This window comes from Cololabis saira, chromosome 10 (genome assembly GCF_033807715.1).
Source record: "Cololabis saira isolate AMF1-May2022 chromosome 10, fColSai1.1, whole genome shotgun sequence".
Taxonomy (NCBI): domain Eukaryota; kingdom Metazoa; phylum Chordata; class Actinopteri; order Beloniformes; family Belonidae; genus Cololabis; species Cololabis saira.
In genome coordinates, this window is record NC_084596.1 from 25,887,346 (window position 1) to 25,912,251 (window position 24,906).

The 24,906-nt window shown below is 40.5% G+C and overlaps 1 protein-coding gene across 1 annotated transcript; it reads left to right on the top strand.

Moving 5' to 3' along the window:
- Positions 1-13,769: 13,769 nt before the first annotated feature.
- ppp1r7 (protein phosphatase 1, regulatory (inhibitor) subunit 7) lies at positions 13,770-23,117 on the top strand. The gene is made up of 10 exons (XM_061732287.1): positions 13,770-13,831; positions 16,603-16,698; positions 16,963-17,018; positions 19,759-19,824; positions 20,066-20,196; positions 20,294-20,456; positions 20,587-20,703; positions 20,791-20,895; positions 20,999-21,085; positions 21,718-23,117. The coding sequence occupies exons 1-10, from the start codon at positions 13,792-13,794 to the stop codon at positions 21,892-21,894; spliced, it is 1,038 nt and encodes a 345-aa protein (XP_061588271.1). The 5' UTR covers positions 13,770-13,791; the 3' UTR covers positions 21,895-23,117.
- The last annotated feature ends 1,789 nt before the right edge of the window (positions 23,118-24,906 follow it).

Consider the following 24,906-nt stretch of genomic DNA (forward strand, 5'->3'; position numbering starts at 1 on the left):
CTTTCCCTCTCTCTCTCTCTCTCTCTCTCTCTCTCTCTCTCTCTCTCTCTCTCTCTCTCTCCCTCTCTCTCTCTCTCTCTCCCTCTCTTTCTCTCTCCCTCTCTCTCTCTCTCTCTCTCTCTCTCTCTCTCTCTCTCCCTCCCTCTTTACTTATTTGAGGCACTTAGTTATTCTCTACCAGGTATATCTGACAGGTAACTTTAGTTAATCAAGAAAATATTAACATGTTTCATCAAGAATAACAGTGATGTACAAATACAATACTTAATTAAATGCTGCATTATTATGAGTATTATTCTTTACTATTCAAAATAAAATTGTTTAAATTTGACCCCTAATATAGCTCTTTGAAAACTCCTGGGCACATAAAAACTTTCATGAAATTGTTTGGGACGTATAGGCCAATAGATACTGTAAAACAATAAGGGGAAAGGGGCTATTGACTAAATAATTATAGTGTGGAAAGCAAATAAAAAGATCTGAAAGTAGAGATGACCAAAATATCTGATAGTTCATCACTTGTGATTTGAATTTGGTTTAACACCACCAACAAATAAAGTAATAGGTTTTGGCATTTTACTGGTTTGAATCATGCAGGTGCAAGGAGGAAAGACATCAGGTACTGTCACAATCTGTTCAACAGCTAAAGCATGCCTAAAATATGGTTACTTAATGAGGCAAGGAACATCTGAAATGTCTAACTGAACTGAGAAAGAAAAAAGGAAATCAAGGTGTTGCAATGGTCTAGCCAAAGTCCAGACTTTAACCTCATTGAAATGCTGCAGTGAGGGAGCTGTGCATAAATGAATGACTGCAAACCTCAATCAAATGATTCAATGTTGTAAACAAAAGTGGAGCAAAATTCCTCCTCACTGATGTGAGAGCCTGATAATGTCATACAGAAAATAATCACTTGAAATTGCTACAAAGGGTTACATAAACATGGAGTGTGCGAACTTACATTAGTTAGGGGTGGCTATGATGCAGTTTACTAGATAGATAGATAGATAGATAGATAGATAGATAGATAGATAGATAGATAGATAGATAGATAGATAGATAGATAGATAGATAGATAGATAGATAGATAGATAGATAGATAGATAGATAGATAGATAGATAGATAGATAGATAGATAGATAGATAGATAGATAGATAGATAGATAGATGAGTGTTGCTGAAGCTGCTGTTCAGCTTGTCCAGTGTTTTGTAGAGGGCGTGAGAGGGCTTGTCTATGATAGCCAGCAGTTTTGCCAGCATCCTCTCTTCCACTACCTCCTCCAGGGTCAAAAGTTCAGAGCTAACAACAGAGGGCCTTCCTGATAAGTTTGTTCAGTCTGTTGGCATCCTTTGCCTTGATGCCTGCCAGACTGATAGAACATCTGCAGCATTTTGTTGCAGACATGAAAGGACCTGAGCGTCCTTGGGAAGTAAAGCTGGCTCAGGCCCTTCTTGTAGACGGCCTCAGTGTTGGTGGAGCAGTCCAGTTTATTGTCTATTGTCCAGGTACTTGTATGAGTCCACTAAATCCACATACGTCCCACTGATGCTGACAGGAGGGGGCAGGAGCGTGTTCCTCCTAAACTCCACCACCACTCCTTCGTCTTCGCCACGTTGGTTCTCCCCCACATTACTTCACAAAGCGGTGAAGTGGTGTAGGGAGGGCCACCTGCAGAATGAACCTTGGGCAAGACGCACATTATCTCCCATTTGTTCATTGCTGTCTGAGTGTGTTTACATGTTAGAGGAAAAGCACTGTATAGAGTAAAAATAAAAAAAACAGTCTTAGAAATGTTGTGTGAACCTGTGTGAGAGAATGTAACCTGTTTTCTATAAAGCATACTGAGTGATCAAGAAGACTGTTAAGATTTGACAAGTTAATGTGTAAAAGTATCCCATTTAACCATTTAGTTTTTGTTATAAATAATGACAGTGTGTAACATCATGTGTTGCTCATCTGATGTTGCTTTTTAAAAAAAAAAATCATTTTCAGGCCTTGTAAGGACCAAGTAATAATGATAATAGTGCAGCAATAATAATAGTGCGGCTGAGATGGAAGGGAGGCTATAACCAGGAAGGGTGGCAAGGGGTCAAGTTGGCAGGTGGATGGTTTGGATTTCCAGATGACTTCTGATCAATCGGCTGCAGAGGTGAGTTGGAAGCATGAGAGGTGCAGTGAGGGGGTGTGGAGAACTAGTGGAGTTGGCCAGCTGGATGTGAGGGCTCAGTTGCTGGTGATTCGTAGTTATCTTTGATTTGAAAAATGATATCAGGGATTTACGGTGGTCAGTGGACTAAAAGTGAGTGGGAAAGGAATATGAGGGACGTAGTGTGTTGTTGAGCCCTTGGAACGGGAGCACCAGCAGAGATTATTTCAGCAAAGTATTGTGATTTGGCTGAGGGGAAGGTATCTCTGTATTGGAGAATGTAAGCATGGTACATCTGCTTGTTAACAGTGAGTCCGGATTTTCTGGAAAAGCCGCTCCAGTTGACGTCCTTTGGCTTTCAGCTGATGTAGGGGAGGGGAGAGCCAAGAGGCAGGGTGGGAGAATGAGATAGTCCGGGTTTTGAGGGGAGCAATTGAGTTCAGTAGAGTTTGGAGACCAGCAGATCCAGGGGGCATGGATGATTAATGATAGGGAAATTGTCAATGCCTCTTGTAAGGTCTGCTAAATGTTGTGGAGTGACATTACACGTGACAGTTTGGTTTTGGATAGTGACAAACACAAATGAAATGAAACATTCATATGATCAGAGATGGGGAGATGGACAGCAGAGCAGTTGAAATGACTGGTATATGAGCAACATAGTTAGTCCAAAACATGTCCTCTAGAGTGGGTAAGGAAATCACATTGAGAGTATGATTAGTGCTGTCCATGTCAATATTGAAATCACCCAATAGAATTATACTTGATGAGAGTGAACAGATCTGGGTGAAAATGATATTGAATCATCAATGAAATTCTTATTGGGTTCAGGAGGACGGTAAACAGTGATTAAAACAAAGTAGTTGGAGTAGATCCATTCACTTGTAGAGCCAGAGAAAATATCTTTTTTTTTTTGTTAGATGCCGATATGTAAAACATTGAACATGACAAAGGATGCATTCTTGTTCAAAAGCATTCGGAAATGTCCATGGTTTTGTTCCAAAGTGATTACTTTTAGATTTCTTAAGGTAAGGTAAGGTAAGGTAAGGTAAGGTAAGGTAAGGTAAGGTAAGGTAAGGTAAGGTAAGGTAAGGTAAGGTAAGGTAAGGTAAGGTAAGGTAAGGTAAGGTAAGGTAAGGTAAGGTAAGGTAGACTTTATTCATCCCCGAGGGGAAATTCATTTGTCACAGCAGCACAACACAGAACAGAAATAAACAGGATAGACGAATAATAAATAAATTACATAAAAAACATAGAAAGACTGTACTCTGCTTGCTGGATAAAAAAACATTATAAAACGCTCAGTCAAAAAAAAAAGGATATAAAAACAGTAAAAGTGCAGTGGTTTAAAGTGCTTTTTTTTGCAGTAATGTCATGCGACTGTCACTAGATAATGACAGCAACAATAACAACAATAACAATAAAAACTACACCGGACTGTTAAAAAGTCTGACTGCCATTGGGATAAAAGACTTCCGGAAATGCTCTGTCTTGCACTGGGGGTGTTTCAGTCTGCCACTGCGGGAGCTAATCAGGGCACTCACCATCGCATCCAGGGGGTGGGAGAAGTTGTCCATTATAGATCAAATCAATCTTTATTTGTATAGCGCTTTTCGTGCAAATATAAAATGTAATGCTTTACATAAAACGTTAAACATTAAACTTATTAATGCATGCATCAGCACCTCCATGTTTGCCCGAGAGAGAAATGGGCAGACTCTGGCTATGGTGATAAAAACCTATTTTTGTTGTGTTTTTGATACGAGGAATAAAATTCAGCTCAGGACCAATAATTAAAGGGGACCTATTATGGCATGTAATATCTATTTTAAACAGGCCTTGAATGTCTTAAAAACAAGCTTTTGATTGTTTTTTCTAAATAAATTAGAAATTCAGCCTCTGAGGAATGTCTTTATCATCCCATTCTCTAACCTCATTATCTATGCTGGATTCTGAATGGGCGGGGAGGTTATGATAATGAGGCACTGTGCTGATTGGCTGCCTGAATGACGTGTAGCAGGGGAGGGCACAAAGCATCGCTCTTGGCAGAAGAGCAGCCGGCTGTGTACACTATTAAACCGTGTCCTGCGATGCGATGCGAGCGAGCGAGCGTCAGCGACAAAATCAATTCCATTGCTTTATTTTCTATTGGACTGTCCTAACTGGCTGCGAGCGATGCAGCGCTGCGCAGCGCAACGTTTTGAGCTGAAAATTTGTCGGACGCCCTGCTTCTATTTTCATCCTGTCGCTCGCATTGGAAGCCGGTTGAAAGCGCTGTAGGAAACGGGCATGGATGAGGAACGGCTGATCCAGTTAGTTGAAGTTACCGTATTTTCGCGACCATATGGCGCACTGTGTGGAAAGGCGCACCCTCAGTTTTGTGTGTCATTTTTGGTTTTAAAACACACATACGGCGCACCGACCCAAAAGGCGCCGTCTACGGAGACGGAGCTGCACAGACACGCGTTGCAAAACACACACGCGCTAAAAATACAGCAGAAGCAAAACTTAGTTTGATATTTTATTTCACTTTTCACATCAATCACACCCTTCAAAGGTTCATATTCTGTTTCTGCATTAAAGAATTTAAAAAAACCACCAGGTTGCTGCACAAACCTGTCTCAGCCACTGATCATCTCCTCATCCATCCAGCCCTTTTCATTTCACTCTGGCTGGAAAAGTCTCTTTAGGGAACGCTTTTCTTTTAAAAATCCCGACCGCGGCGGTCCCGGGTCCCGCTCCCCGTTTGCTCCCTCGCGCTGGACCGGGTCTGCTCCCCGTTTGCTCCCTCGCGCTGGACCGGGTCCCGGGTCCCGGGTCCCGGTCCGCCCCCCCCCCCCCGCGCTGGTCCCGCGGCGGACCGGGTCCCGCGTCCCGGGACCCTCGCGCTGGACCCGCTCACACACACGCGCTGTCGGGGAGCCGGTACCGGGGTTTGTATCCGACAGGAGCTCCGTTAATTCAGCTGCGCCAGTCCGAATTTCCAGACCTGTCTCAGCTTCTTGATCATCATCATCCCTTCATCCAGCCCCCTCTTTTCATTCACCCTTATAATGACTCCGGCTGGAAACCTCTTATGCAAAGTTTTTCTTTTAAAAATCACCATAAGTTTCTGTCCATCAGCTGCGCCAGTCCAGCACCACATAGCCTACATGAGAATCTGTGTGTCGTGCCGCGAATACACACACGCGCATGTCGGGATCCGGTACCGGGTTTGTAACCGACAGATTTGGCTGCAAATCTCGGAAAGTGAAGCTGATCTGACCTGAGACAGACCCCAGAAATCTCTGCTCTTAAAGCGGCCGGGAACCAGGTCATCGGACCCGCTTGGGGAACCAGGAAGTCGGCTGCAGCAGCGACCATCACCGCGCTGCTGCAGCCGCTGCTTTAACCGGGGAATGTGGACGGTTCCGACCGGCCGGCGCTGCAGAACACTCACACACAAGTGTGCTTATTTAAATAGAGCGGAGCAAAACTTAGTTTGATTGTATTTTATTTCACTTTACACATCAAGCAAATCCTTAAAAGTCTTCATCATCTGTTTCGCATTAAACAGCTCAGTGGATGGTCTCATTCAGCTTCACCCGCCCCCTTCTCTTTTTACCTTCTCATGGTGGCCGACCTGACATTACCGTAATTCAGGTAATAGACACGGCGCACCGTTTCTTAAGGCGCCCGGCACATTTAAAAAAAAAAAAAAAGTTGCGCCTTATGGTCGCGAAAATACGGTATCTCTATGATACCTCCTCATTTCACTACAAAAACCTCAATAAAGTGGCAGCTGGCTGGAGGGAGATGGACAGAGAACTTCCGATGTCACGCAGTGCGACGCGATAGTTAGACGCTCTCATGCAGTTAGGACACGGTGTGTAGTTGTGGGCGTGGTTTGCAATTTGATTACGTAATGAAAATCAGCAGAATCTGAACGGCTCGTAGAAGCCACATCACACTGGATGGCTCATCCGGGCGGCTGTACAGACACTGCAGAATTTGGTTGCTTTCCTCCTTCTCTGAGTTGGCAGGCTGAGGGGAGATCACTTTATATAGCAAAAAAAAACGTGTTTTTCATAATAGGTCCCCTTTAAGACTTCTGTTGTGTCCTGGTTGAGCTGTAGAAAGTTATCTGCCATCCATGACTTTTTATTTATAATACAGTTAAGAAGGGAATCAATTGGTTTTGTGTCTTCAGGAGACACAGTTGTGTATCGTCAGCATAACTATGGAAATTGATGCCGTGCCTCCTGATGATGTCCCCAAGCGCAAGCATATATAAATTAAAAAGTATTGGGCCTTAAATCGAACCTTAGGGTACCCCGCATTTGATTTTATAGGTTCTTGAGGAACATGTGTCCATACTTACAAAAAATTGTCGGTCTTCGAGGTAGGAGCTGAACCAGTGTAAGACAGAACTAGAGAGACCCGCCAGGTTTCTGAGTCTATTTAACAAAGTGAGGTAATCTACTGTATCAAAGCAGTACTTAGGTCCAGTAGCCCTAGGACTGAAAGTTTCTGTGAGTCCATGTTACACCTGATGTCATTAACAATCTTTAACAGAGCTGTCTCGGTGCTGTGGTTCATCCTAAAACCAGACTGATATTTCTCTGCAACATTATTAATGTTTAAAAATCCACTGAGTTGGATAAAAAACAATTTTTCTAAAATTGTACTTAAAAATGGTAAGTTGGATACAGGTCGGTAATTATTAGGAACATTGGGATCTAGATTACTCTTCTTCAGACCGGGCCTCACAACTGCTGTTTTGAAGTCAATGTCAGTTGTCAGATGTCAGTTTCTGCAACATTTTCCTCTCACCCACCTGCTCAGACTCGAGAGGGCTTGCCAGGACAGAACTAGCTTTTTTGATCAGCTTATTCATTTTTTTCTTGTCCCTTTCTGAGCTCCCCCCTCTCCAACACACAACAGAATAAAAAGCTAGTCTTAAGCTAGTATCAAACCTGAAAAAGTCCAATAATGACAACTATCTTTACCATAATTCATACTATAAACCAAAACATCAAAGTAAAATTCCATAGATGTCTACGAGAAATTGCATTTAAAAATATGATTATTTGTATTTATAAGTACATGAGAGCAAATGGACCAACTGCTATTGCTATTGCTATTTAGTTTAGTGGGTTCATTCATTCTCTTCTGAAGTCAGCAATGTTCTCCATCCATCCATCCATCCATCCATCCATCCAGATCACTGGAGTGATGAAGGATGACAGCAAGATGTTGTAAGGCAACTCAAACATATTAAATTAAGATTTTTAGTGGCAATTAAAACTCATTATCCATGGCAATAACTTTAACTGTGGTTGTAATGACATACTGTATATGTATTCCTTTCCCACAAAACATTTGGATCTGGACCTCCTACAACACCCCATGACCTGTGAGGCAAACATTTGTTTCTGTTTTACTGATGTTGAATTGTTTGTCTCTCCCACTGTTCTAATTTGTTCATAAACAATTCTTGGTGCAGACTACTATTTTAAATATTTAAACAATTATAGGGACAGATACTGTCATTTCAGAAAAAATCTGCAGAGACATGTCCAGATCATCCCCAGGGCAAATACCACGACTGACCTGCAAGCATGATGGCTGTCTCCTTATTCTTAGCCTTGATCTCACAATTAGTCCAGTCTGGTTATAACACTGCAACTGGCTCATTGCAGTCACGGTCAGGTTTGCTCAGACATTTTGAAGTAAGAAATCAGCAATACCTAACATATCATTATATAAGATGCTTTTCTGACCTCAAAAGTAAAACAGAAACTTACGGTTACTTGCACAGTAACTGGATCATGAGATAAACTCATCTTTGTTTTTGAAAAAGAAAGCAAAACAATCCAATTCCTATCAACTCGGCATTAACGAACATTGATTTTTTTGGGAAATGGGCATACTTAAAAAGTCAGGCAGCCTCTGAAATGGGTGACTAACAAACACACAACATGAGTTTATTGGTATTTATTAAAAGAAATGCGTCACTGAGAGGCATCGCAGGTCCTTCCTCTCTGCTGCCATCAGACTGTACAATCAATAACAACTTCTGAAATATCTGTCTACCTCGTACACATCCTACCTGCTTTTTTTGCATTGTTTTTCTCTCTTTCCCATACTGCACTACTTTTATTATTTCATTCCAATGAATATAGTGTTATATTTCGTAATTATATATTTTCTACCCTTCCCTGCATGTGTGTGTTAAGTGTACTGCTGCTGCACAAAGGGAATTTCCCCATTGAGGGAGAAATAAAGGATAATCTATGATCTAAATAAGATAAAGAAAACACTATCTGAAATATAGAGAAGGAGTATACAGATAATACTGTATACTTTGAAATAGAGTCTGTTGTAAACTGTCCATTCATTCGGAGACAGACTGCAGCCTATTTTACTTGAAGTGAGGGCACAAAAGTCAACTTCGTGGCCAGTTCAGTGTGACTGACAACCACGCCATGTAACCTCACACTTAAACTTATGGCCAGTTTCAAATCACTTATTAACCCACCATGCAGATCTTTGTACTGTTGAATGCCCAAGTAGGCACAATGAGAACTCTTTCTCTATAATTATATCTCTAATTGCACTGTCTGTATTTAAAGTTCTTGTATCATAAAGGACAATTATTTGGGCACTTAAAATTGCCATCATGTCTTCAGACACGAGTAAGAGCCCTGGTCTTATGACGGTTTATTCTGAAAGTAAAAAGAATGCATATAGCAAGTGACTGTATGAATAGACCACTTTGAAAATTCAAATAGGATATTTAAGGAGTAGGTTGATGAGGAGGAAAAGTCAGTGAAGAGTTTAGGTAGGTGGTACAGTGTGGACCTGTGTGATAAAGAACAGGTAGAGCATGTTAGGAAGGCTGTTCCTGAAGGATTGGATAGAGTAGACAAGTCAGGTCTCCCAGAAAAGCTGAAGTTGTGATGTTTGCAGTTTGGGTAATTTCCTAGGTTGATGTGGCCATTTTCAGTGTACCAAATTCCAATCTCCACTGTGGAGGGAATGGAAAGGGTAGTTAGCTCCTGTATAAGAAAGTGGATAGGCGTTCCTATGTGTATAAGTAGTGTAGCATTGTACTGGAAAGTGTTCCAAGATCAACACAGAACTATTGTTAGCTGGCGGTAAGGATGCCATAGTTAGGGAGGTGGTCCCAAATCCAATCAAGGGGAGGACTTTTTTTTTTCTTCTCGTACTGCACTACTTTTATTTTTATTTCAATGTATATGTTACGGTTAATTTAGAAAAACGGCTATTTTGAAAAATAGCCGGCTAATGTGCAAAATAACTGGCAGGGCGGTGAATATGTAAAATAGCCGGCCAAACGGCTATTTTGCAAAATAGCCGGGTAATATGCAAAATAACCGTCAGAGCGGCTAATGTAGAAAAACGGCAGTAGCCGGTTAATGCTGTGGATGTGTCAGACCCGACACTTTTTCGGGGAGTGTAACGTTAGGCTTCTTCAACAGCCATAAATAGCCTTGCCAACAACAAGCATGTGCAGCATATGGGCTTCTTCCATTGGCTGCGTTACGCACCAACTGCACTGATTGGCGACTGTAAGTGACTGGTTTGAAGGGCGAACTTCATCCATTCAACTGAACTGTAGGCTATTCTGTAATGTAGTAACTGGACTCTACCTACCAAATTAATTACATTTGCTTAGTTTGTTTTGGTTTCATCAATTTTTGCAAATGGAGGAGGAGGAGAGACCTCATCTCATCATGATTCGGGTTTAGGAGCGCACCTTCCATGAGAGAGACGCAACAACTGTTTGTCTGTTTTGGAGGTGGCAAAGAGAAGGTGGGAATAGATCTTTCCTCACAAAGACTGTCACACTGGATATTTGCAAGTACATTTCCCAGACCTATAAGGCTGGTAGAGGTGATGTGCCCAAATTCAGAGCCTACTCCACTGCGCTTTGCCACCTCGGTGGCGCTCTATTCTGGGGTGCCAATGACGTGATCTGTAGTTTGCATTATTCGTTTTGGAATACTTAATTGAGGAATATACTGCATGAGGTTTGGACTCAGAATAATTGCTATAATTGCCACGGCATGCTCCGGTCAGCTCGAGACAATTGTCTCGAGCTGACCGGAGCATCGAGACTGGAGAGATGATTAAAAATGTGATGTCCGCGCACCATGAGCCTAAAAATGTATGTACTTTGCAAAATAGCCGTTTTTGTACATTAGCCGCCCTGGCGGTTATTTTGCACATTAGCCGGCTATTTTACACATTCACTGTTTGGCCGGCTATTTTACATATTCACCGCCCTGCCGGTTATTTTGCACATTAGCCTGCTATTTTGCAAAATAGACGTTTTTCTACATTAACCGTAACATATACTGTTTATATTTTGTAATTATATATTTCTTACTTTTTTTTATCCTTCTTTCCCTGCATGTGTGTGTTGTGTGTACTACTGCTACACAAAGCGAATTTCCCCACTGAGGGATGAATAAAGGACTATCTAATCTAATCTAATCTACCTGTAATCTAATCTATTTCTAATCTTATCTGAATGAAACCCAAGAGTGGCAGTTCAGGAGGCAGAACAGCTTTTAGGCATGCAGAGATTGTAGGTTTGTTTCAGTTTGGCCGGGGAGGCTTGGGGCTTGACCCAGGCAAACTGGTATGGAATAAAGCAGGTGTCAAAGAAAAAACAAAGCTGACTGTGGAGCAAGAGTAGAAAGGAGGAGATATTGAGGGTTACAAAGGCGTAGGAGCGACAGTGGTTAAACTGGGAAAGTGTAGAGTAGAGGAAGCTTAAGCCTGATTTAAGGTTCTGCGTTAAACCAACGCAGAGCCTACGCCGTTGCCGTGACGCCGTCGTGAACCCTTCGGACTTCTCCGTCACTCCATTTCGCCGCGGTGCAATACCCCCCCAGAGCGCTAGTTAATACTTTGTTTAGCTTCCGGCTTTTCCGGTCACAGTGAATCAAAGAGATAAGGACAACTATTGTGCAAAAAAACCAAAACAACCCCCCCAAAAAAAAAAATCACACACACACACATGAAGTTCACTACTTCGAAATTTGAAAGTTCACCACTGTTTCACGAACCGGAAGCGGAAATGCATTGCTACCAAGCAAACCAATCACAGCCCTCTAGGTCTGCGTTGGGTCTGCGTTGGCTCTGCGTTGGGTCTGCGTTGGGTCTGCGTTGGGTCTGCGTCGCCTCAACGCGTAGTTACATTTTTCGGGAGGTGCACGTCAGGCTACGGCGTAGGCTACGGAGAGCCTCCCGCGTACCCTGCGTCGTAGGCTCTGCGTTGATTTAACGCAGAACCATAATTCAGCCTTTAGATGGAGAGACCCGTGGAGTATGGAGGAGATTTGCATTATATTCCTATAACAGGAAATTTAGGCTACAATTTGCACAGGCTCACCAAAATTGGACAACAGAAGATTGGAAAAACGTTGTCTGGTCTGATAAGTCTTGAGTCTGCTGCTACATTCTGATGGTCAGAATTTGGCGTCAAAAACATTAAAGCATGGATCCATCCTGCCTTATACCAACGATTCAGGCTGCTGGTGGTGGTGTGATGGTGTGGGGGATATTTTCCTGGCACACTTGGGCCCATTAGTACCAATTGAGCGTTGTGTCAACGCCACAGCCTACCTGAGTATTGTTGCCAGATGTATGATAATTATTGCATTTGTACAATAATTTTGACCTCAGTACAATGTATGATCAAAAGTTAGAAGTGTACAATCCCTCTTTAAAAGCAAGTACTTTTTCATGACTGTTATTCACTACTCAGCAGGGCAAGGAACATTTTAAAGGACAACACTCACCCCGGTTTCCACTTCTTTGACCTGTTGCCCTCTGGGAGGCACTTCAGGTCCATACGGATCTGAACAAACAGACTCAGGGACAACTTCTTCCCCAAAGCTGTGAACTTTCTAAACCAATAAGCTACCTCATACTGTGCAATATGTGCAATATTCCTTACTCATTTATGTGCAATATTCCATCCATTCAAGTGCAATATTCTTCCACTCATTCATGTGCATTATTATTCTCTCATTCACTAATTTTCATAGTGTATATATATTTATGTTTCCTGTTCCTCTTGTTGTTGTTTACACAGTCTTTGTTTACATAGTCTTTGCATGTGTGCACTTTTACAGAGCTGCTGCCTAATCTCATTGTACCAGTATAATGATAATAAAGGCTTTCTATTTCTATTTCTATTTCTATTAGTCAGATTTGGAAACAGATTCAGTGGATTCATTTGTTTGTTTGTAATTAATCTGGTACTTTGTAACGGTTTATTTATTTTATCCTCCCTTTCTCTCTCACACCGACCTCCTTAACCTGACGCCATCAGCAAAAAAGGTTTTAAGTTTGGTTTTAAAGGTGGAGGGGGTGTCAGTCTCCTTAACCCAGATTGGAAGTTGGTTCCATAGTAATGTTGCCTGATAGCAGAAGGCCCTTCCTCCAAATCCACATTGGAACTACAAGTAAACCTGCACTCGAGAATGGAGAGCTCTGCCAGGAACATAAGGCACTATCAGGTCTTGCAAATATTGCGGAGCTAAGCCGTTTTGGGCTTTATACACAAGTAATAAAATCTTTAATTGGATTCTGAATTTTACAGGTGGAAAATGGAGCGACGCTAACACTGGAGAGACGTGGTCTCTCTTGCTGATTCCTGTCAGCACTCACGCTGCTGCATTTTGGATCAGCTTGAGGATATTCAGCAAATTACTTGGACATCCTGCTAATAACACATTACAGTAAACTAGTCTAGAATATACAAGCGCATGAACTAGTTTTTCTGCATCACTCTCACTTTCTGCGTCAAAACGACGCCGTCCCTACGGCGTGTGGTACGCGTCGACGCAGACCGACGCCGTCACTGACGCCGTCACTGACGTGCACCTCCCGAAAATTGTAACTACTCGTCGCGGTGACGCAGACCAAACGCAGACCAAACGCAGACCAAACGCAGACGAGAGGGCTGTGATTGGTTCGCTTGGAAGCAACGCATTTCCGGTTTCCGGTTTGAAGCAGTCGTGAACTTTCAGCGCTCTTATCTTCGTGTATGTGTGATTTTTTTTGTTTTGTGTTTTTGCACAATAGTTGTCCTTATCTCTTTGATTCACTGTGACCGGAAAAAGTCGGATAAACCTTTCAGGAAAAGATCGCGAATTTGCGGTCACGGGGGGTACTGCACTGCGACGAAATGGAGTGACGGAGAAGTCCGAAGGGTTCACGACGGCGTCACCCCGACGGCGTGTGCTTTGCATTGGTTTGACGCATAACCATAATTCAGGCTTAAACCAGGATATGCACCAGCATCTAAAATGTAATTTTCTGAAGGGGATGTGTAAGATCATGAGCTGATAACTATGATACAGCTGCCACTCAGGAAGGGTTATCATACCAAAATATCATCTACAGACATAGATATTTTCAAAAATCATAAGTAAGTTTTGTCACCTTGAGTGGTGCTGACAAGTGAAATGTTGGGCTCTGGCCCATGGACTAGGTTGGTTGTTGATAAAAACATTGCTTGCTTCACCACCTGCTGCAGAGGCGGCAGCGCCCCCTGGTGTCTGCTGGCGGCAGAGCCGGCTCCTGATTGGCTGAGCGGTCGTCAGGACTGTTTACAGGAAACATGGCTTCCGTGTCTGTAGCAGAGCCCCAAGAAATGGAAGGTGAGTACACCTTCATCACAACAAGCCCTCCTTATATCAGCCAGGGAGTCTCAGACCTAGTTAAAAATAGGTATTTACTTTTACGAGAGTCTCTGACCGAGCAGAACCCGAGCCTTGGTTTGTAAGCTAACGAGCTATGAACAAGCCTTTAGCTGATGCTATTAATTTAAAGTCACACCGCACTTATTAACAGCTTAAACTTAACATGTGGCAGATGTGTTGTGAAAAACACCTTTTAAATGTATTACCTTTTTTTTTCTTTGTTTGCTTTCTGAAATGTTGAGGTTCAGCACCAGTTAATTGAACTATGCTGCTGTCATATAGCTACCTAGCAGCGTTAGCAGATGGTTGTGAAGGCTGATTTATGGTTCCGCGTTACACCAACGCAGAGCCTACGGCGTAGGGGACGCGGCACCGCGTAGGCTACGCCGTAACCCTACGGCGTAGATTCTGCGTCGATTTAACTTGGAACCATAAATCAGGCTTAAATGTGAATTAGATCATTTCGGCTCGCTGACTAGTTAGAAAGGACATGCAATGGTCCCATTCCCAGTGATTTACTGTAACTATTTAAATCCGGCACTAGCTGTAATCCCTGTTTTCACACACGTTAGTCCATCATATGCATGTTACAAATAGGGTTGTCAACTCCGTGTAAAATAAATAAGGGACTCTCATCACCAGGGCCGGCCAACCCTGATTGCCTTCACTTTCCCTGCCGTGGTGAATTTTTTTAGCCCCTTTTTTTTGTGAGTGAAACGGTTTTTTTTTACTATTTGACTCGAACCTGAATTGAATTAGATGCCATTTTTGAATGCCATGAACACATGGAAAACAAATTATTATCCAGCAATTCACTTTAATATAAAATAACAAAATCAACTGAATAAAATAAGTATCTTTCTTAACTTAAAATTATATAAATTAATATAAAACAATAGAAAGAAAGCAGAACATCCATTCTGTAATAGTGCACATTTTTAGTGCAATAACAAAAGTACAAACAGAAAGTCTATAGAAAACTTGTTGTAGACAGAGAACTGAGGCACTCATGAGTGCACAAAGCTCCCTGCTGGAATGCATTGCTGACATCAAACAGTGGTTGGCATGCAATTTTTTACATTTAAATGAGGACAAAACGGAGTGCATTTTGTTTGGTGACACCGTGACGGCTGACTTTGGCTCTTTGTCCGGATCTTTTAGTCCCAAAGTTAGGAATCTGGGAGTTATTTTTGATAGCTTTTTAAAATTTGACCGACAAGTGGACAATGTCGTGAGGACAAGTTTTTATCAATTGCGTCTTTTAACCAAAGTCAAAACATTTTTGAGCCGTCACGACATGGAGAGAGCTATCCATGCTCTAGTCAGCTCCAGATTGGACTATTGCAATGCACTTTATGTTGGCATTGCCCAATCCTCTTTTAGCCGTCTTCAGCTGGTACAAAATGCAGCTGCCCGTCTTTTAACGAACACACCCAGACGAGAGCACATCACCCCGGTCCTCTATTCCCTTCACTGGCTGCCTGTTCGTTTTAGAGTTGATTTTAAACTTTTAATGTTTGTTTTTAAAGCTCTTAACGGCCTTGCCCCTCCTTATTTATCAGAGATTTTAACGGTGCGTGAGTCTGGCAGAGCTCTGAGGTCCTCCAACCAACGTTTGTTGGAAGTGCCCAGGTCAAGGCAGAAGCGCTGGGGTGACCGAGCCTTTTCAGTTGCCGGCCCCAGGCTCTGGAATAAGCTCCCCTGTGAATTACGCACCATCTCTGACCTTGGCCTCTTTAAATCTAAAATTAAAACTTATTTATTCAGGGTGGCTTTTAATACCCAGTAGTGTGGCGACACTTTTTATACTTTATGTTTTTATATGTTCATATGTTTTATTCTTGTTTTATTTTGTTGTATGTTATGTAAAGCACTTTGGTTCACCTTGAGGTCGATGTAAGGTGCTATACAAATAAAGTTTACATTACATTACATTACATGAGGGTAAGATTAATAAAATGCCTTTATTGTTGTATGGCTAATCTATTAAAATAGATTAATAGATTAGCCAATGCAACAACACACGTTGTAAGATTAATAAAATGCCTTTATTGTTGCATGGCTAATCTATTAAAATAGATTAATAGATTAGCCATGCAACAATAAAGGCATTTTATTAATCTTATCCTCATGAGTGCCTCAGTTCTCTGTCTACAACAATTTATGGATCTCCCCGACTGAAGAGCACCTGAGGGATACTATTTTTGCAAATACTCAAGCAGCACTCCATGCACTGCGTTCCTGTCTATAGAAAACTTGTAAACATATTTGTGCCGCAAAGGCCATGACTGTAGGCTAAAGTTGTAGTAAAACAGAAAAAAAAAATTACTTATGAACTCAACAGGTCAATGCCATTTTCCATTGGCATTTTATGACTATTTTTTGACTCTCACAGTAATACAGGACAAAGTGCGTCCCTTTTCAGCTCAATACGGGACGCGTACTTTAGTTTATAAATACGGGACGATTCCGTTTTTCAAGGGAGGGTTGGCAACCCTAGTTACAAAGGTCATAAATGTCACAATGTATTTGGTGACCAGCCTGTAAACAGCAGGCGAAGGCTGCAGGAACCAAGTGGCACTTTGGGTTTCTCAGTGAACGACAGGGAGCTGGAAAGGGGGTCTTGAGAGTTATTTCATATAAGATGTACATTATTTAAAAGTGTCCCTGACAAATAATGAAAAATAACATGACACAAATGAAATAAAGCTTCTTTATGTGGATTGCAGTAGACCGAAGGGGTGATTCTGAAGAGTCTGGTGATGATGAGAGCAGGAGGAGAAGTATCAATGGCGATGTGGACCCTAACCAACCCACTGCAACCAGTAAGTCATTAGTAGCTCCACCTTGCCCGCATAAAAGCGAGCTGAAGCAAATGTTCTTGTTTGCCCCCCCCCACAATAATAAAATATTATGGCATAAGCAACCCACCCCAACCCATATGATGTCACATGTTTTATGGGGTTAAACATGTGCCAAACAGCAAATCATCCTACTACATGACATCACTTTTTAATGAGTAGTGTATTCTACTGCATTCTACACTGCCAATTTCAGCTTCATCCAGTTTATTCTTCCTGTCATTAAAGGTAAAGAAGAATCCCCGGTTGACATGGACACCATAACATTGGACCCAGAGGAAGAGGTTAGAAGACTGTTTCATATAAATTGCTTTCATTTACAATCACTCATATTAGTAGTATGGTTACAAAAACAATTTTTAAAGCACTATGTACCAATACCACTTTTGACTTAATGGGGGGGATTTAGGTCCGCTGTTGTGACAAATGAGCCACTGATAATAATCTTATGAAGATCTATTATGAAAAACACGTTTTCTCTTGCTTTAACGTATATAAAGCCGTCTCCCCTCAGCCTGCCAACTCAGAGAAGGAGGAAAGCAACCAAATTCTCCAGTGTCTGTACAGCCGCCCGGATGAGCCGTCCAGTCTGATGTGGCTTCTACGAGCCGTTCAGATTCTGCTCCCTTTCGTTACGTAACGAAAATGCGATTTACATCGGTTGGCCTCCGATGCGCGAAACCATGCCCACAACTAACTCCGCCGGCCGGAGCTTACGCCATTTTTTCGTAGCGGTGTATCACGTCATTCAGGCAGCCAATCAGCACAGAACCTCATTATCATAGCCCCGCCCACTCAGAATCCCACATAGATAATGAGGTTAGAGACTGGGATGATAAAGACATCGCTCAGAGGCTGAATTTCTAATTTATTTAGCAAAAACAATCAAAAGCTTGTTTTTAATACATTCAAGGCCTGTTTAAAATAGGTATTAGATGCCATAATAGCCCCCTTTAAGTTGGGGAAAGGCCTGTGCATCTTGCAATACCACTTTGTCTTTCAGACCTGTGGCCCGTTTGTTTTGTTCCAATTATTGTGTATGTGCTACCGTGGCGCAAGAACGGACCGCTTTGCCGCCAAGCTCAGCCGCGCCTGCCTGCCCGAATTGAACATTTTTTAATTTCACCGTGCTGCGCTGTGACGACATCTCGGCGCGTCCAATAGGAGAGAAGGGAGAAGAGAGAAAGTTGTGTCCAATAGGAAAGAAGGTGGAGGCTGCGCCGACTCTTCTCCTTGCGCCGTGGTAGCACATACACAATGAATGGAGTTGTGTCGGTTGCTGTGTCGATTATGTTCTCACTCCAAACGCACCGCCCCAGGTCTGGAATGGAATTGGGCCGAGACCACCTCTCCTAGGCGATCTCGGCTTGCTTGTTTTGTGCCACATCCGAGCGCGATTGCTGTGTTCATATATACCAAACGAACCGATCTTTAGGGCAAACACTCCCTGTTTCAGAACAGGTGTGAAAGTACCAAGTAATAAAGGAATGATAGCTAACCATTGCCTATGCCAGCCATTGATCAAAAACACTCCCCCTAATTATGCATATATTTGAGTTGTTTTTGTTTTAAATCCTTTTAACTTATGTGATACATAAAAATTCTTCCCCTGTAAAGTTGGCATGGAAGTCTAGCAATGTAGACCAAAACCATTTTTTGGACCAGGTTGTAAATATGTTCATTTCTGCTGCAGAGTTGGACAGTTTTAAGATTATATCAGTGAAGATTGACTTGCTTTTCCTACCAGACCTCAGCGGTCTGTTAAGGAAGTGCAATCTTCTGCTGTACCAGTTCAGCCTCAGCTTAGCAAGCTGGATTCAGTCTCTTGGTCTCACATCAGTGTCTCGTACGTGAACGTTTTTGTGATATGCTGCCTCCATGACATCAGGGGCCTGTACTACGAAGCGGGATTTGGGGTTAGCGAGGTAACTTCAGGTTTAACCCTGGGTTTTCAGGACTACGACGGTGGTTCTCTTCTTACCGGGGTACATCGCCATGGTAACTTATGCTGAACAGCTAACCTGCTCCGGAGCAGGTTATGTTCGAGATACAGATCGCCGGGTATAAAAGCACCGCCCGCTGACCAATCAGCTCTCTTGGAAAATGGCATGCCCTTTCGAAGAGAATCCATTGGAGCTCGGTGCGCGGATCGTGAGAGGAAAAAAAAAAAGAGTGGGCTGACTTTCAACAAAAATTGAATTAGTCAAGAAACTAAGCAATTCCTTTCATACCCAAGTATCAACACTTTATCATTTCTTTTCTCCTGACAGAGAGGTATGTTATGGGATTCTGTTATAGTGGGAGTCCCCGCCCCCTCCGGTGTTGTCATGGTAACGTTTTGCCCCGACTGTTAAAACAGCTGATGTCTCGAACGTTAACCGTTGTTGAACGTTAATTAAATATACTGCTGAAGTGATAGACACGCTCCATGTCTCCTCTCCATTTATTCAACACAAACAAGGTATGCGAGTACGTTTGTCTTTGCTGTAGATACCCTCACTCCGTCTTTCTAAGAAAACTACTTTTGCAAATAAACCTTTATGTACAAACTGTAAATATACTGTAGAAACAAGGTATGAGTCATTTGAGAGAGGATGAAATGTCAGACCTCGTTTAATTTGAACACGACATGAGCTTTTAATTTCAAGTCTAAATATTAAGTTAAATCACAGTGTAATTTATCCTTTGCTCTTCGCTACTGAAATAAGCGGCTCTGACAGCGGACTTCTCCATGCTTGCGATTGGTCATGCGCTGAAAACACCGCCCCTTTTATGTGCACGCGCTCATATCCAGATTGGAGAAACCTGGGTTGATATACCGAGTTGATAACCACCGTCGTGTGACCGCTTAGCGTGATTGCAATTGTCCGGGTTAGTGAATCTGGATAAGGAAAAGATATCCTGGATATGTTGAACTTGCTTCGTAGTACAGGCCCCAGAAAAGGTATCACTACCTAGAGTGGCTTTAAGAAGTCAATAACACTTGCAGTCAATGTCATCTTTTGTCGTCCATATTTTTTCTAGGATGTTGATCTTGTTCACTGTCGGATTGGAAGAATTGAGGGACTTGAGGTGCTACAGAAGGCTAAAGTAAGTAACCTCAATATAAAGGTGTAAATGTCACTGACTTATTAATTAAAGGTGGCAGAGGAGGGTGCACAATTGAGGATTTGCTTTTTTATTACCTAAAAAAATACAGAATTTACCCTTTCTTGGTGCTGGTTTATTCATTGTTAATTTGATCTAAAAAAAAATGTATAAACTATGCTAGAATGTTGAAATATGATATCAGATTGTATTTTTAAATAACCCCATCTCTCTACTTGTCCAGACACTTTCACTACGACAGAACCTCATCAAAAAGATAGAAAACCTTAATAGTTTGCGCTCACTGCGGGAACTAGATCTTTATGACAATCAAATCCGCAAACTGGAGAACCTGGACAACCTCACAGAGTTAGAGTATGTTTAATCAAAATCACTTTTTTTCTTAGTAGCACATATGTTCACGTTTTATTCTTCTAATTTCTTTTTCTTTTTTGTCACAATCAACCCACAGGCAGCTTGATGTGTCCTTCAACATTCTGAGAAAAGTGGAGAATTTGGAAAGCATGACTCAGCTGAAGAAACTTTTTCTGCTTCACAACAAAATTACCAGTATTGCCAATCTTGACCACCTGTCAGGTCTGGAGATGCTGGAGCTAGGCTCCAATCGCATTAGGGTGAGAAAGAAGGGTCTCTTTTGCAGTGAGATCTTTGGTTACATTTTAATGTAAATATGGCACAAGAATATGGACATAACTATCTGTGAAATTAACAAGTTTTATTCATGTAATTTTGTTTTGTTCACAGGTCATTGATAACCTGGATGCACTTTCATCTTTGACAAGTTTGTTTCTTGGCACAAATAAAATTACAAAGCTTCAGAATCTGGATGGTTTACATAACCTCACTGTTTTAAGCATTCAGGTACCCTTTGACACCTTCACAACATGTTGAGGCTGTAAAAGGAATATTCTGAATCACTGGCTGATAATCATGTATATTTATTTGCAGAGTAACCGGATTACTAAAATTGAAGGAATGCAGAACCTTGTCAATCTGAAAGAGCTCTATCTGAGCCACAATGGCATTGAGGTCATTGAGGGCCTGGAAAACAATGTGAGTTGTAGAATTGTCTAAAAGGGACTGGATACCAAAAACTGGGCTGTTGGGTTTTTTTTTGTTTTTCTTCTGGACGTTGAAATGTTTATTTTCTTCACAGAAAAAGCTTACCACACTGGACATTGCTGCCAACAGAGTAAAGAAAATTGAAAATATCAGCCATCTGACAGAGATGCAGGAGTTTTGGGTATGTATGATATGTGAAGTTGCTTATGAATAGTTTGTAATTTATTATTTATTTCAAAACAGGGACAGTGCACCATAAAACATTAATCTTGTACAACAAGAGAATATGCATTGTGCCAGGTTCAGATTGCTAAAGATGGAGATATGATCAATTCTGAAATCTGTAGGATGGAAGACTCTTACCTGGCTACAAAAGGTGTAATATTTACCAGGAGTCATTCCTACGTTCCGTTTTATTTCATTTGATGCTTAAACTTATCTGGAAGTATCGTGGGACTAACTAAACTAAGAACAGGTGAAAGGAGGTTCCCACCTGAAGACCCCTGAGACATGTCAATTTTGGGTGGTCACAGGTCAAATTATCCCAAGGCCTTTGCTGAGTGCTAACCCTTATTGGAGCACAAGTTTCTTGTGTTTATTTCTACACCCATCTTTGCTCTTTTTATTTTATTTTTTATTTTTTTAATTTTAATTTAAGGTATCATTTTTTTAAAATATTATTTATAAGTTGGTTTGTGGACATTCTTATGTTTAGATTATGATTTTTTTTTTTATATATCAGTTTAGGGGCAGTTGTTTCTCTTCTTTTTCATGCAAGACTAATGTCTCTTTTGTCTTGGAATGTCTATTCAGATGAATGATAATCAAATAGAAAACTGGGCAGACCTCGATGAGCTGAAGAATGCCAAGACTCTGGAAACCGTTTATCTTGAGAGAAACCCGCTACAGAAAGATCCACAGTACCGGAGAAAGATCATGCTGGCATTGCCAAGCGTACGCCAGATCGACGCCACCTTTATCCGCTTCTAAACTGCTGTGTATGATCCACCTGCCAGCCTCACAGTGTTTTCCCCTCACTTATCTGCCTGTCCTGCTTATAAACGCAACACCTTTGAAACATATTGGCCTCACTATATCACATAATCACTCCATACACAATAACATTCCAACACAAAACTCCCCCACGGCTCACTGAACATACATACATACATGCACGCATGCATGTATGCAATCATTCAAACCTTGTTCTATGCTATTGTGTGATAACTTTATTTATTAAGGCAGAACTGTGAAAAGAAACGACCCAACACTCATAATGTTTTCCTCTGCACTTTGTTTCTCCTGTTGTTTTGTGTGTGGGGTATAGTTTTGGTGCCCAGTCATGCAGTGCACAGCAGGAAAATGGAGTCAGACTTATAAAGTACATTATTGAAGTTGCACTGTTGTTGTCACATTACACGGTGTGGCACGATGACAAGGAAAAAAGAAGGGAAGGTCTTTTTTTTTGTAACTTTTTCTCTTTATTTCTTCTCTCATTGGGTTTCCCCTTACTTGGCTGCCAAATTTACCAGTTAAAAGAAACATCTGAAACAAAAAGCCTTAAACCATATTAACACCATACTGATTTAAAGCAACACTGAAAAGTGATACTTGCATAAATCAGTTTTTGAAGAGCAACATCCTTTTACTGGTGCATTTATTTTAATAAACTGGCATTGCAGCAACTGAAGGGGAGATGTTGGTGACCAGACACCTTGTCTTTTCCTGGTCCAAGCATTTTTCTATCTGGTAGGTCATCTTCCTGGTTAATGAATGTGACCTCTGCAGTAAATAAAACTCATGGTAATGTCAAATAATCTGTGTTCATAGAGATAGTTTTGTAATTTGTGGCACCATCAACGTTTTGTTTTTGCATTTTAACCATAAATACAACATTGATAACATCCTTTTTTTTCCTCCCTCTCGTTCATAAACTTTGTTTCAACAGCTATCAATAAAATGTAAAGTGTCTTTGAATTAATTATATTTTAATAGCCGGACTGATCTCAAAAAATGTTTATTAATATAAGACAAACTACTTCATGTTAGCACAGACAATTTTAAACACACATGGGTATTAAGAAAAGGTCAACAGTACAAGGACACCACACTTACACTTTTGGGCTGTAGGATTGCTTGAAGATATAAACTGGCCTGTATTTATTGACCATTGTAAATGTGTGATTACCTCAATGAAATTACAATATACGTTCTCATGGTCTCCTGTATTATAATGCTTGTGTGCTCTTTAAATATTCTCTGGTACAACAGAAAAGTAAAGCATTTTTTGTAGGAAAGTATTCCCCTCCTCAGGGCTGAAAGGTCACCTTTAAAAAGAACAAAAAAAAGCATCAAATGTATTAGAACATTTTAATTAATAGTGCTAATCAAGTGGTCTGTCATCTTATGATGTATAACTAGATTGAGCACTGGCTTTCAAACAGTTTAAGTCCCCTGATGAGATGCTGTTTTTTTTAAAGAAAAATCAAAGATTGTCTAAATGATAATTAGCTCCTTTCAAGTTCTTTCTCAAATGAAATTACTGTAATAACAGGAAGTACTCTTGAAACCAAATGTTTATGTTTTGCCACCTTATCCAAAAATTACTTTTAGAGCAGTAATGAGACTATTTAAGACTATCAGCAAGGACATTATGCAGTACTGATTTGAATGTAACTTTATCATCGGTTTAACTGAACGATTCATAAATTGGCCTGTGGAATTGTAAGTGCCATGCTGTGTATTTTACATACAGATTGGAAATCTCATGATGTTGCACCAGAGCCATCATCACCCTCCTGTTGTAAAGTGATAGTTTGGTTTATTCTGGGCAGCACAACAAATTTGTGTGAGGTACTGAAATGAAGATATAAGACTTTATTGGTCACTGTTGGAGCATTTAAACAAACTGTTCTGACAAGAATGAGCTCAAAACAAAATCTTTAGGTTTTGGACTTTGCTGATGCTGTTTTAAAACTGAATGTATTATGCAAATAATAAAGTGACACTACTTAAGGATATCTGTGTAGTTGTAATGAACTTTGTTACTATCCCGTGCCATTTTAAAGCTTTAGTTTACATGTGATTACATTTTAAATTGGTATATTTTTTAGTCTCAAAGGATACTTATTTGGAGCCAAGTAAATTTAACCATACCATCATTTTATTGAGTTATCTACATTTATGAAAATAATAAGTCATACTAAAATATTGTAAAATTATTGAAACCTTTGATAAAATATTGTATTGAGTACTATTAGCACTTTAGACAAATTATTAATTTTGGTATATTGTGACCCCTCAAGTTTTTATTAGACTTCTCTTAACAAATGGCAACTCAATGCACATTAATCAAATTTATTGCACTTATTTTCAGACCTGTGTTGTAATGGGTTACATCTAGCACAAATCAGACTACATAAATAACAAACTTTAATCAGCTTAGATTGCTTTTGAGAAAATATATCCCAAACAATTTTAGTTAATTGCCAGCATATGGTGGGAAATTATTGCAAGCTTATTAATGGTATCATATAGTATTGCTTGCTTGCCATTTTTTGTGACGTTAACAATTGTTCTTCAGTTCTTCTAAAGATAAAAGTAGACAACTTGATCCTCTTGCTTGTTAACTGTAAAATCCTGCATTAACCGCAAACAGGAACTGGAGAGACAAGGATACTTTACACAAAACTGTATTTGTGTACTCTGGTGTCCTTTTAAGTGTCATTTGATTTGACCAAATGTAAATGTTACAGATATGAAGTGCATTTTATTTGTATATATATATGTATATATATATATATATATATATATATATATATATATATATATATATATATATATATATATATATATATATATATACATATATATATATATATATATATATATATATATGTATATATATATATATATATATATATATATATATATATATATATATGTATATATATATATATATATATATATATATATCTTTTTTTTTTTTTTTTTTTTTTTTTT